At 41.3% G+C, this 13,044-nt stretch overlaps 1 protein-coding gene across 5 annotated transcripts in view; it reads right to left on the bottom strand.

Moving 5' to 3' along the window:
• Positions 1-13,044, bottom strand: part of MTM1 (myotubularin 1) — a 97,481-nt gene that overhangs the window by 8,650 nt on the left and 75,787 nt on the right. For all 5 annotated transcript variants that reach the window (XM_079910039.1, XM_079910035.1, XM_079910037.1 and 2 more), the window contains 5 exons: positions 11,207-11,392; positions 7,864-8,070; positions 6,696-6,788; positions 5,970-6,083; positions 970-1,146 (listed from right to left, as the gene is read on the bottom strand). In XM_079910039.1, coding sequence (XP_079766165.1) covers positions 970-1,146; positions 5,970-6,083; positions 6,696-6,788; positions 7,864-8,070; positions 11,207-11,392 — 777 coding nt within the window. The remainder of the gene's footprint in view (positions 1-969; positions 1,147-5,969; positions 6,084-6,695; positions 6,789-7,863; positions 8,071-11,206; positions 11,393-13,044) is intronic.

Below are 13,044 nucleotides of genomic sequence, written 5' to 3'. Positions count from 1 at the left end.
CACAGGGAAGGGGAAGGGTAAGCTGGGACGAAGCGAGAGAGTGGCATGGACATATATACACTACCAAATGTAAAAGAGATAGCTAGTGGGAAGCAGCCACATAGCACAGGGAGATCAGCTCGGTGCTTTGTGACCACCTAGAGGGGTGGGATAGGGAGGGTGAGAGGGAGGGAGACACAAGAGGGAAGAGATATGGGAACATATGTATATGTATAACTGATTCACTTTGTTATAACGCAGAAACTAACACACCATTGTAAAGCAATTATACTCCAATAAAGATGTTTAAAAAAACCCATTAAAAACAGATGCTTAGTCAATAAAATAGTTGAGCCAAGTGGACTCAAAAAATAAAAAAATGAAAGCAAGTGTCATCTTTTAGTCTGCTATTTTTCCTTTCGTAATATTTTTGAAAAGCCACAAAAAAGAACGAAATAATGCCATTTGCAGCAACATGGATGGACCCAGAGATTGTCCATACTGAGTGAAATAAGACACAGAAAGACAAATATCATATGATATAGCTTGTAAGTGGAATCTTAAAAAAGGGTATAAACGAACTTAGTTATAAAACAGAAGTAGAGTCACAGATGTAGAAAATAAACTTATGGTCACCAGGGGGAAAGGTGGGGGGAGGGATAAACTGGGAGACTGGGAGTGACATATACACACTACTATATATAAAGTAGATAACTAATAAAGACCTACTGTATAGCACAGGGAACTCTACTCAGTACTCTGTGATGGCCTATATGGGAGAAGAATCTAAAAAAGAGTGGATACAGGTATATGTATAACAGATTCACTTTGCTGTACACCTGAAACTAACACTACATTGTAGATCAACTATACCCCAATAAAAATTTAAAATAAAATAAAAATTAATAAAAACGTACTACATAACATTATTTAAGTCCAGAAGTGGTACTCAGTCGACATCACTATAGTTCACGATGCTACTTCACTTACTTGTTGCTTGATTCTGGGGTTCCATCTAATGTAGTAATTCACCCAAAGTTCCAAGTGACGCATACTGGCAACTGGATATAAAACTCGATTGATTTCTTTAGTGTAGAAGGGATTTTTGAATTTGTCTTTATTACTGTTTATCAGCGACCATAAAGAAACAGTTCTTTCTGTAACTTTCTAGAGGAAAGAGAAAGTAGAAAGCCTAAGTAAAAACACACCCTGGTACACAAACCATTTTGCAGGTTGCGGCGATACAGCTGAGCATCAACTTGAATCACACATGTACATTATCCCCATAATAGCTCAAAAAGCCTTCTGCACCTGCGAGTGCCGAGCACCACTTCCCAATATTTGCATAGATAATGGCTTGAGAGCCACTGTTTCTGCCTGAAGAGAGAGGGGAAGGATGCTCTAACATTAAATGCAACTCACTGACCTAAGAAGACTATTCCTGGCTAGGGAAAACATTTATGAACAGATGGGCAGTACGCTCTTTTGAATTCAGCAGCAAGAAAAATTATCATAAGATCTCGCTGACTTTTTCCATTTTTGTGTTTGTTAGAACTACAAAATCTCAACCTGTATCTACTTGACAGCAGGCATCTAGACAAAGCGCTATGTTAATCAAACATCCAGATGTTTAATGCATCATGCCAGTATCCAGATATTTGAAACACGTGGATAACTGACTTCACTGAATCTTCAATTTTCAGTCTGGTGTCCATCATCTCATACAGATATTCACATCTTCACTGTTTTTTAATTATAGATTTTTACCCATTTTGATCCTAAGTAGAGGAAAATCAAAACTTGGGAAATAAAAGTACAAATATTAAAATTACTGAAGGCAGAATTGGAAACTCTTCCTAGTAATGACATCAAGAAGAAAGGACCAGTAAGCTAAAACTGGAAGCTGAAAAGAACAGCTTGAAATAGTGACTGAAGAAATTTTTTGAACATACACGTTTCGTGCATGTGAACGGTAATAATAGCAGCATAATTTTGCCTTCCTTGGGATCCACCTAAAACTTCACTTGTCCCTTTCTGATTCCACAGTCTACACTGCCTTGTGTTTATTGGCATGCTTGTTTTTATTTTTATACATACACACAGTTGATTTAAAGTCAAACAGCTTGACAAGGTTTGTTATGAAAAAAGTAGTCTCTCACCTTTCTCCCCCAAGCAACTGTGTTTGATTTTTAAAATTGATTTGGTTATTTGGTACTTACCTCCACCCCCGTGAGAAACACCCTTTTCTTGTTACTTGTTGACTATAAAGTTACAGGCATTAACTGCTGACACTGCCACAGCGAGAACGTTCCTCCCCATCCTGCTGTGCTCGCACCTTCTACCCTGCCTCAGACCCCCAGTTTACAGCGTTGCTCTGGTTAGATCCATGTTTAGGGTTTAGATTGCTATGACTCAGCAAATGCTATTCCCAGGTAAGTCATGTCTTTTCGACTCTGATTTCTTTTCCTGTTCAATTTCTGTTTTTGTTTTCCTTTAATTTAACAGCTGTCTATTCTGCTTGCTTACTTCTCTTGGCATCTATCACTCATTCAACCCCAAACTCTTCCTCCAATGTCTTTAAAACTCTGATCAGGACACTCAGCACATCTGGAGTCCCCAGGTGCATCCTGGGAGGAAGGAGCTGCCCCGGCCGCCCCCGCGCCATGCACCCAGCTCTCGTTCAGGAAGTCTCTTCTGTTTCGCCCTCTGAGGCTTCCCTCTGGCCTCTCTGTGCTGGAGCTCCTAGCTTCCTGAACTCCATGCAGTCTTCTTTCTTGATGCCACGTGTGTCTGAGGACACGTTTGGTCTACTTCACATCTGGTTGACAGTTGGGTGGCGAGAGGATTCTAGGTTGAAACCATTTTCCTTTAAAATTCGGAAGGCAATGCTCCGCTGACTTCTACTTTCCAATATTGCAGCTGAAGAATTCAGTCTTCCTTATTTCTGTTTCTTTGCAAATAACCTACTCTTCTTCTCTTTGATCTCCTAGTTTTCTTATCTCCATTTCCTACCTGTCTCTATGCCCTACTTTTTGGGAGACTTTCACCCTCATCTTACAACTCTTCTGCTGAATTTTAGATTTCTATTGATAGCACATTTTTTTAAATTAATTAATTTCTTTTTGGCTGCGTTGGGTCTTTGTTGCTGCGTGCAGGCTTTCTCTAGTTGTGGTGAGTGGGGGCTACTCTTTGTTGCAGCGCACCAGCTTCTCATTGCGGTGGCTTCTCTTGTTGCAGAGCACGGGCTCTAGGCACAAGGGCTTCAGTAGTTGTGGTGCACGGGCTTAGTTGCTCCGCGGCATGTGGGATCCTCCCCGTCCAGGGCTCAAACCCGTGTTCCCTGCATTGGCAGGTGGATTCTTAACCACTGCACCACCAGGGAAGTCCCTTATAGCATGTTTTTAATTTCAAGTTTTCTTATCTCTAAACGTTCTTTCTAAATAATATCCTGTTATTATTTCATGGTACCAATATTTTCCTATCTTTCTTGGGATATTAACTGATAGCTTCCTGTCTAGGTTTCTCCCCACCCTACATGGTAACTATTTTCTCCACGCTGTTTTATTTCCCTCCTGCTTGTTGCTATTATGTAAGCTCTGAAGTCATGCGGCTTGGCAACTTGAGCTTCACCATGGGGAACCCTAACTGTTGGTAATCTTCAGGTCCTTCTTCTTGGGCTAGTCAGTTTCTCTAGAGATGATTCCTTCTTTTTTTTTTTTTTCCAAATTGAAGTGTCGTTCACGTACCATAAAAAAAACGTACCATTTTAAAGTCTACAATTCACTGGCTTTTAGTACTTTCCCAATGTTGTCCAACTGCCACCTCTATGAAGCTCTAAGACATTTTCATCATCCCCAAGGGAAACCCTGTACACATTAAGAAGTCACTCCCCATTCTCCCCTCCCTCCAGCCCATCAACCACAAATCTGCTTTCTGTCTCTATGGACTTGTTTTTCTGGAAGTTTCATATAGATGAAATCATACAATATGTGCCTTTTTTGTGTCTGGCTCCTTTCACTTAGCATGTTTTCAAGGTTCATCCATTTGTGGCATGGCTCAGAACGTCATTCCTTTTGATGGCTGAATAATATTCCACTGAATGGATAGACCACATTTAGTTCATCTATTCATCAGCTGATGGACAGTGGGGTTGTTGACGTCTTTTAGCTATTCTGAGTAGGGCTGCCGTGAACATCTGTGTCTAAGTTTTTGTTTCAACCCCTGTTTTCATTCCTCTTGGGTACATGCCACTAGCAACATCCAAGGGTTCCATTTCCTCCCCATCCTTGCCAACAGGCTCTCACCTGAAAGATAAGGACCTGCTGCCAGAATGCTGGGAGTGAGCAGGCGGCATGGGCTGGGCCTTTCACAGACCAGCTCTTCCCATTCACCTCATCCCCTGAGGACACTCAGGTCCCCAGCCCGGATACCTACTCTCACCCTCTCTCGAGAAGAAACCTCTGTCCTTAACTCCAGAGACAAGTGGAGGTGATCTGGGGAAGCTACCTGCTCATTCTAAACAGACCCTCAGGTTATCTTTTTTGTTTTTTCCCTTCAGGTTATCGTACCCTTCCCTCTTTGTCCCATACGCTGGAACACCCTTGCCCCAGAACCCCTGAGTCATATGGGGTTGCTGTGATGCAAAGTGGCCTGGTTCTTGGCTTCCCCACTGCTGGTTTGCGAGTCACTTTTCTCAAGTACAGTTATTTCCCACTTATCTACTTAGTTTCCAGCTTCCAAGTTTGTTGCTGTGTCTCCTTCCTTATTTCCCCCTGTTCTTGTGGGTTTATGCCTTTTAAAAAAAAATTTCCCTTATTGACATTTTTATGGCATTTTGGGAGGGTGACCTTGCATGCCTTTAACAGCCATTCCTACTCTAATAGCTAAGATATGGAAGCAACCTAACTGTCCATCAACAGATGACTGGATAAAGAAGATGTGCTAGGGGCTTCCCTGGTGGCACAGTGGTTAAGAATCCACCTGCCAATGCAGGGGACACGGGTTCGATCCCTGGCCCGGTAAGATCCCACATGCCGTGGAGCAACGAAGCCTGTGCGCCACAACTACTGAGCCTGCGCTCTAGAGCCGGTGAGCCACAACTACTGAGTCCGCGTGCCACAACTACTAAAGCCCGCGCACCTAGAGCCTGTGCTCCGCAACAAGAGAAGCCACCGCAATGAGAAGCCCGTGCACTGCAATGAAGAGTAGCCCCCGCTCGCCACAACTAGAGAAAAGCCCGCATGCAGCAACGAAGACTCAATGCAGCCAAAAATAAAATAAATAAAAATAAATTTTAAAAAAAGAAGAAGATGTGCTATGTATATACAATGGAATATTACTCAGCCATTAAAGAATGAAATAATGCCATTTGCAGCAACACGGATGGACCTGGAGGGTATTATACTAAGTGAAATAAGTCAGACAGAGAATGACAAATACTGTATGTGTCCACTTATGTGAGGAATCTATAAAGCAAAAGTGAGCAAATGTAACAAAACAGAAACAGACTCACCAATATAGAGAACGAACTAGTGGTTACTAGCGGGGAGAGGGAAGGTGGGAGGGGCAAGATGGGGTGGGGGATTAAGACGTACAAACTACTAGGTATAAAATAAACAAGCTATAAGGATGTGTAGCACAGGGAAATATAGCTGTTATTTTGTAATAACTTTAAATGGAGTATAATCTATAAAACTATTGAATCACTGTGTTGTACACCTGAAACTTATACAATATTGTAATCATCTATACCTCAACAAAAAAGTCATTCCTACTCCCTGAAGGCAAAGTCAATGTCTTACCCCTGAAATAAACACGATACACTCAATAACCCCTGGTTGAAGTGAAAACACCCAAGCTTGGGGTACAGAATGAGAAACTTTGCATTAACCACAAACCAAGCTATCAAATTCTTTGTTATTTCACAGCAGACTAAACACGTTTTGGTGAGTCTTTAGCTAAAAAGATGTTAAAGATGTTAAAACACTCACCTGTTTCTCTCGAGCGGACTCACAGTTGTATAAGAAAGTACCAAAGCGGCAACTGTACAGATGATCCAAAATTATAATCAAAAACCGTTCATTGAACTCAAAAGCTGTAGGGAACTAGACGAAAACAAACAAGCAAACAACGCATGAAAACTTGGGGCTGATCTCACACAGAGCCGAAAAGAGGTGCATAAATGCTCCAGGAGGACAGCTGAGGCTGTGGTCTGCAGCGTGCTACAGCTCACCTGTTGGTGCTTTGCACAGGGCTGAAGAGCTTAACTGAGCGTCAAGTAAAGGAACAAAGAGGGAAAAAGGGAAAATAAGCCCATTTTCTGGGCTCTCCTGAGCGTACAGGACACACAGGATGGTTTAATTATTTACGGTAGTCTAAGGTAGCAGACTTGCCTACACACAAATGCCAGTGTAGGATGAACTGGAAAAGACGACTTGCTATTGTCAATTATGCGGCTCCTCCACCAGCAGAGAGAGTACAGTTAAATAGTAAAATTTTAAAACGTTATTATGAAAAATCCCAGTCAATATAAATAGTAGTGAGAATAAAAAAAGTGAACCCCGTGTACCCATCACCCGGCTTCAACAGTTATCCGCACGTGGCCAAACTTGTTGCATCTCTATCCCTACCCTGTGTTACTCTGAGGCAAATCCCAGATATTACATCAAAATATTTCAACATTAAGTCAGATGTATTTTCATCCTAATATCTCTTACCTGTTTTGACATCTGCCATACACAATCAACAAACTGGAGAAAAATAGGAGATCGGTCAGCATCGGCGTGGTTTTTATCGCCATGACCTATTCTCTGAAAGGAAGTGATGATTTGTTTTAATCTCTGGGTACAAAACTGAGGAAGCATATTACTCACAAAGTGTGACAATCACAACTCGGCAATCTGCATTCTAAACGCCAAGCTTCCCAGAGAGTGAATAGTATTTTTTTTTCCCATGGCAATACAGAAAATAACGTATGGTTTCAAAATAATGGAAATTAAGTATATAAACTTCTATAATATATCAATACAAACTGAGAAAGCATCATGATGCTATGTGAACGTGACAACTATTTTATCCGATTGGAATTTCGTACAAGTCGTGGGCAGCTGCAGGTAGAGTTAAGTTACCAGTTGCTAAGGGACCAATCCCAAAGTTTCAAGTCTTGAAACCATGTCCAAAAGGGTGTGATTATTATAATTAAAAGTTCTTTAAAAAAAAGGTTCTTTCTCAAAAACAAGACAAAAACCTCACCATTTATTCATTTACTAAACAATGACTCTTTCTACTTGAGGATGCTATTCACACTACTTGTGAAATTCAGATGAAGGCTACAAGGCTACACAGCAGTGTTTCTGAAACTGTCTATGGATTCTCTTCATGAGAACCATGTGGGGAACTTGTTCAAAATGCTTATTCAAAGGGTGCCTGGAAACAAGACACCCTTTTAATAGGAAATTTAATTTTAATAGGCTCTTTAGGAAAATAGGAAATATGAATTTTAATAGGTTCTTTTGGTTTTCAAAATGTCTATCAGAGAATAGTAAAAGCCTCAACAAAAAGTCTAGCATTTCTACAAAATATTTGGCTCTAATAGTTATAATATTAGTTGAGAAAGGAGTATCTTCCTTCTTTTGCACAATTTCAATTTAAACACTTTTTGTATTACTTTCAAGCGAAACTATTAATAGTGCAGATGGACAAACATGTCTCCTAAAAAGACTGGCTAAACCCAAGGCGTCACACATTTTCAAACCTGCAGAGTGTTTTTCATTACACTCCTCAGATTTTCTTTTTAAAAGGAAATCACTGGTTTCACAAATAGTTTTTTTAATCCCAGATGGTGGTGATCAGACATTTAAAAAACTAGCTTTATTGTTTACTTACAGATGCGAATTTGTGTCCAAAACTGATCCATTCTTTTTGGACCAATATTTCAAAGCCCTCGATGCTCCGGTAATAACTGTCCAACATCAGCATGGCCAGGGACGTCAGCTGGGCAGTCCTGTCCCATCCGTCGCTGCAGTGCACCACCACCGAGCTCTTCCCTGAAGAAACCCTGTCTGCGACCTGGATGGCTCCCGTCAAAACGAGCTGCCAAAGAAAAACATGCGAGTCAGTAGCGAGCTGGAAGGGACTGCTTGAATTTGAACTGATAGCTTTTAGCCCTAGTTAAAGTTCGTTTTAAAATACTATTAATGTCTAGAACAGAAAGAGTTCTGAAAACGGAAGGCCAGAAGCTGCAGGGTCTGTTGCTTTTCCTCTAAAGAAACTGCCTTCGAATGCAAGTAGGTATTAAAAAACAAGACAAATACACGAAAACCAAACCGCATTTCAAGCTTTCTTTCACATATGTGATTGTACGAGTTCACTAGGGCTGTCGTAACAAAGTCACACAGACTGGGTGGCTTAAATGACAGAAATGTATTATCTCCCAGTTCTGGAGGCTGGAAGCCCAAGATCAAGGTGTGGGCAGGGTCACGCTCCCTCTGAAGGCTCTAGGGAAGGACCTGATCCAGGCCCATCTCAAAGCTTCTGGTAGTTCCTTGCCTTCTGGCAGCATAACTCCAATCTTCAGATGGTATTTTCCCTGAGCATGTATCTGTGTCCAAATTTCCCCTTTTCATAAGGACACCAGCCTTATCGAATGAAGGGTCCACCCTACTCCGGTCAGACCTCACCTTAACCAATCACATCTGCAGTGACCCTGTTTGCAAATAAGGTCACACCCTAAGGTACTGGGGGTCAGGACGTCAACATATAAACTTTGGGAGGACACAATGCAACCAATAACAGTGATCACGTTAGAAAAATCACTGGCCCAAGAGGTCCAGTCTAGACCTTAAAGGCATGATACAATGGAAATCACCTTCTGGCCTTTAAATCGACAAGATATGAACCCTTATGTGGCTCATAAATTGCGGAATCCTCACCTGCAGATAAACTGACAGCCTCTAGTAGAAATCTGAGACCTAGCAGTGACTAAATGTATGCGTACGAAGAGCTACTGCTCTGACGGCATTTTTTGATGATTTAAGTATTTACAGAAGTACACTTTACAAACAGTAGAATTTACCTGTAAGTGTACACTTCGATATGGTTTAATACACTTATACAGTTTTGCGGCCATCACCACCATCCAGTGGCAGAGCAGTTCTATTACCCAAGATAGTTCCGGGTGCCAATCCCTGTTCCCACCCTCAGCCCCAGACAACCAATGATTTGCTTTCTGTCTCTACAGTTTTGCCTTTACTAGAAATTTCACAGAAATGGAATCCTACAGTAGCTGGTCTTTTATGCCTGGCTTCTTTCACTCAGCATAATGTTTTCGAGGTTCATCCATGTTGTAGCCTGTACTGGTTAGGCTCCATGACCAAAGGGCTGGGTTTGAAACCTCATTCTATTTTTAACATGTCTCACCTTGAGCCAATCACATAACTGTGGTTCTTTTCTTGCTCAAGTGAGGAGTGAATGGTACCCCCAACCAGTATATTCACCTTTTCAGACCTGTGTAGTTATTTCCTTTAAAAAATTAAACACACCTATGCAGTGGTTAAGAATCCATCTGCCAATGCAGGGGACACGGGTTCGAGCCCTGGTCCAGGAAGATCCCACATGCCGCGGAGCAACTAAGCCCGTGAGCCACAACTACTGAGCCCACACGCTGCAATTAGTGAAGCCTGTGAGCTCTACAGCCCGTGCTCTGCAACAAGAGAAGTGACCGCAACGAGAAGCCCGCGCACCGCAACAAAGAGCAGCCCCCGCTCACCACAAGTAGAGAAAGCCCGCGCGCAGCAACAAAGACCCAAAGCAGCCAAAAAATAAATTAATAATAATAAAAAAAATTTAAACCCACCTAAACTGTATCTTTTTGCTTTGTCTACAAAAGCCCTTGAAGAGCCATTCTCAAAATCTACAGAAAAGTTATAAAGGTACTACAGAAGGTTCCCATATACTCGACCCAATTTCCCCTATTATTGACATCTTAGAATAGTATGGTACATCTGTCACAACTATGAACCAATATAGATATATTATTAAATTATTAATAAACAATTTTAATGAAGGCCATGCTTTATTCAGATTTCCTTAGTTTTTACCTAATGTTCTCTTATTCTAGTCCAGAATCCTATCCACGATACCATATTACATTTAGTTGTCACAATTAGATCTTTTGCAATTCATTTTTGAGGATGATAAACTACGAAAAAAACCCCGAAAGTTCGAGAGACTGACTAAAATTATAACTCCTGTCAAGTTGGAAAATAAATTTTGACTAGAAAACACTCTATCTTCAGAATCCACCTATTTAAGGTTGGCTTTTTGTTTGTTTATAGAACTAAATGGTGGCTTCTAAAATTGTTAGTTCCCTCACATAACTTCAAGTACTTTTTTTTTAAATTATTATTTATTTTATCTATTTATTTTTGGCTGTGTTGGGTCTTTGTTGCTGCGCATGGGCTTTCTCTAGTTGCAGCGAGCGGGGGCTACTCTTCGTTGCGGTGCATGGGCTTCTCATTGCAGTGGCTTCTCTTGTTGTGGAGCATGGGCTCTAGGCGTGCAGGCTTCAGTAGTTGTGGCACAAGGGCTCAGTAGTTGTGACTCATGGGCTCTAGAACGCAGGCTCAGTAGTTGTGGCACACGGGCTTAGTTGCTCCACGGCATGTGGGATCTTCCCGGGCCAGGGATCGAACCTCTGTCCCCTGCATTGGCAGGCGGATTCTTAACCACTGCGCCACCAGGGAAGTCCCAACTTCAAGTACTTTTAAAAGAATGGAGGTTTTTGATGCCTCTATCAAGATGAAGGATTGAATATAATAAAAACACAAAACTCATTCTTTAAACAAAGTCAATTTGAGGTAAGTTTCAATAAAAACAATTGCTCTAGGTTCTTGAGGGTCATACCCAGTAATGGTTCAATAATAAATTATCTACTCCTAAATAAACCTGGGTGAAAGCCTCAACTACTTGCTATTGACGAGTTGGAAAGTGACATCTCTACAAACTCTAAAAAATATTCTGGAGATAATATTGTGAAATCTTTAATTTAGGTAAGCAAATTGTAAAGAAACACAAAATTGTCAAATGTAGAGCTACATACAACAAATATTTTCTCTCTCGCTGTTCAGTTTTTTTTTAAATTTAAGGAATCAAAAAGATTTCCTGATCCACTAAACCATTACTTTCTTTTTTTATATATGTGTATCTTTTTTCAAAAAAATATACTTGCCTTGATATGTTCCAACCAGTGAGTAGATTCTAAACTGGACAACCAGTGGGATTCTTCCACATTAGGATAAACAATGTCTTTGACTTTCTTCAAAGATTCCCGCATGACATGAATGTTATGAATGTCTAAGAAGAAAAGTTCGGCGTTATGATACGCATCATCACTTTCATATCCTCCTCCTGTCGCCTAAGAAACAATAAGATACACAAAACAGTAAGTTGGGTTTTCTATTGCTTCAGTAACTTACACAAATATTTCAAAGGTTATTGGTCCTCCAAATCTCAACCTAAGAACTTGCAACTTAGATACGATAATTGATGTGACCCGACTTCCTATCTGACGCTAGGCGTCAACAACATTAGTCACACTTTGAGCTAGGGAAAAAAGACGGTGAGTTGGCAATTTCCGGAGGATCTGTATTTGTGAGAAAAAATCATTTTCAAAATGTTCTATAATTACTAGCTCTTCTTCTGGATCTGGAAAGGCAAGAGCAGGTTCTGAATGGTCGTTGTCTTCCATCGGATTTTAACAGTACTCTTCAGGGGCAGGCTCCCATGGGACTGGACGGGCTAGAGGAAAACGACAGGCTTTGGAGACAGATAGACCCAGGTCGATAGCTCAGTTTCAGCCCCTCTTTGCTGTGTGATCTGGGGCAAGGCACTTAACCTCTCTGCGCCTCAACGCTGTCTCCTGTAGAACAGGGGATAATACTACCTAGGTCTCATAAGATTAAAAGGAGCCAGGCTCTATAACAGCTAACACCAGCCACCATTTAATGATACTGTGATTCTTGCTTTACATAATTTTATCTAACTCTTACAGCAATGCTGCAAGACAGGTATTACTAACTGCATTTTGAAAATGAGAAGAGATGCTATTTAACTACACCCAAAGTCAGAGGTAAGCAGCAGAATTTAAGTCATCTGACTTCACAGCCTGAACCTTTTCTAGTGCCCCATGACTGTCTGTGTGCTATGCAAACACCAGGACAGTGCTGCACGTGGTGGGCCCTGGAGGGACAAAAGGTTTCAAGGGGGACGAGATGGAGATGGCTACCACCTGCCGTGGCGCCTACCAGCATCCACCCGCTAGGCTGGGCGTCACTTCCCTTTCACAGGGTCGTGAAGATGCCTCTTTTCCACGAAGACAAAAAGAAACACTCTGGCTTTGTTTAGGAACCTGGCTGCATTCTGCTTAATGCTTTAAAATGCCATGGAACGTGTGGCCTCCGGCCTTTTAAGAAAAAGTTAAATTATTCGGGGACCTTCGAAGAAAGCAAGCTGAAATGGAAGGATGCTAATTAACATCATAAAAACATATGAATATGTAAACTCACCAGTAAAGGTAAGTAAACAGTCAAAGCCAAGTTGCACTATCTCGGCAGTGCCCGCAGGTAAAGGACAGACAAGCGACATGCCTGCCATTGCCACGGAATACCTCTTCTCTTTTCATTTACAATTGAAGGAATATAAACTTGTAGCTCGGGACAGAAGGGCCAATACATCCTATGGTTTTTTTCCGGGGTTAGTCACAGAGAAGGTTTCCTGCAGTAGAAGTAAGGCTACCACTTGAACTTCAAACCTGGAGACCTATGTACAAGCCAGAGGCCTTGATCTCCAGAGACTCTAGGTAAGAAATTGTATTTTATTTAGACAGAAATGTGTTTTTAAAGCTTGCTACAAATGGCATCAGTAGTAAGTAGACAATAAACGTTCACTTTGTTTTTAAATAGTTATCAGCTAATGAATCCATACACAAATGGGTCATATTCCCCTCTCCTTGGTTACCCCTACCTCAGGGAATAACACCTTGCAGCTGCCATCAGAGGTCACAACAGA

The sequence above is a fragment of the Stenella coeruleoalba genome, assembly GCF_951394435.1.
Source record: "Stenella coeruleoalba genome assembly, chromosome: X".
In the NCBI taxonomy this organism is placed as follows: Eukaryota; Metazoa; Chordata; class Mammalia; order Artiodactyla; family Delphinidae; genus Stenella; species Stenella coeruleoalba.
The sequence above is the reverse complement of the archived record's forward strand: the minus strand, read 5'-3'. Positions and strand labels throughout refer to the sequence as shown.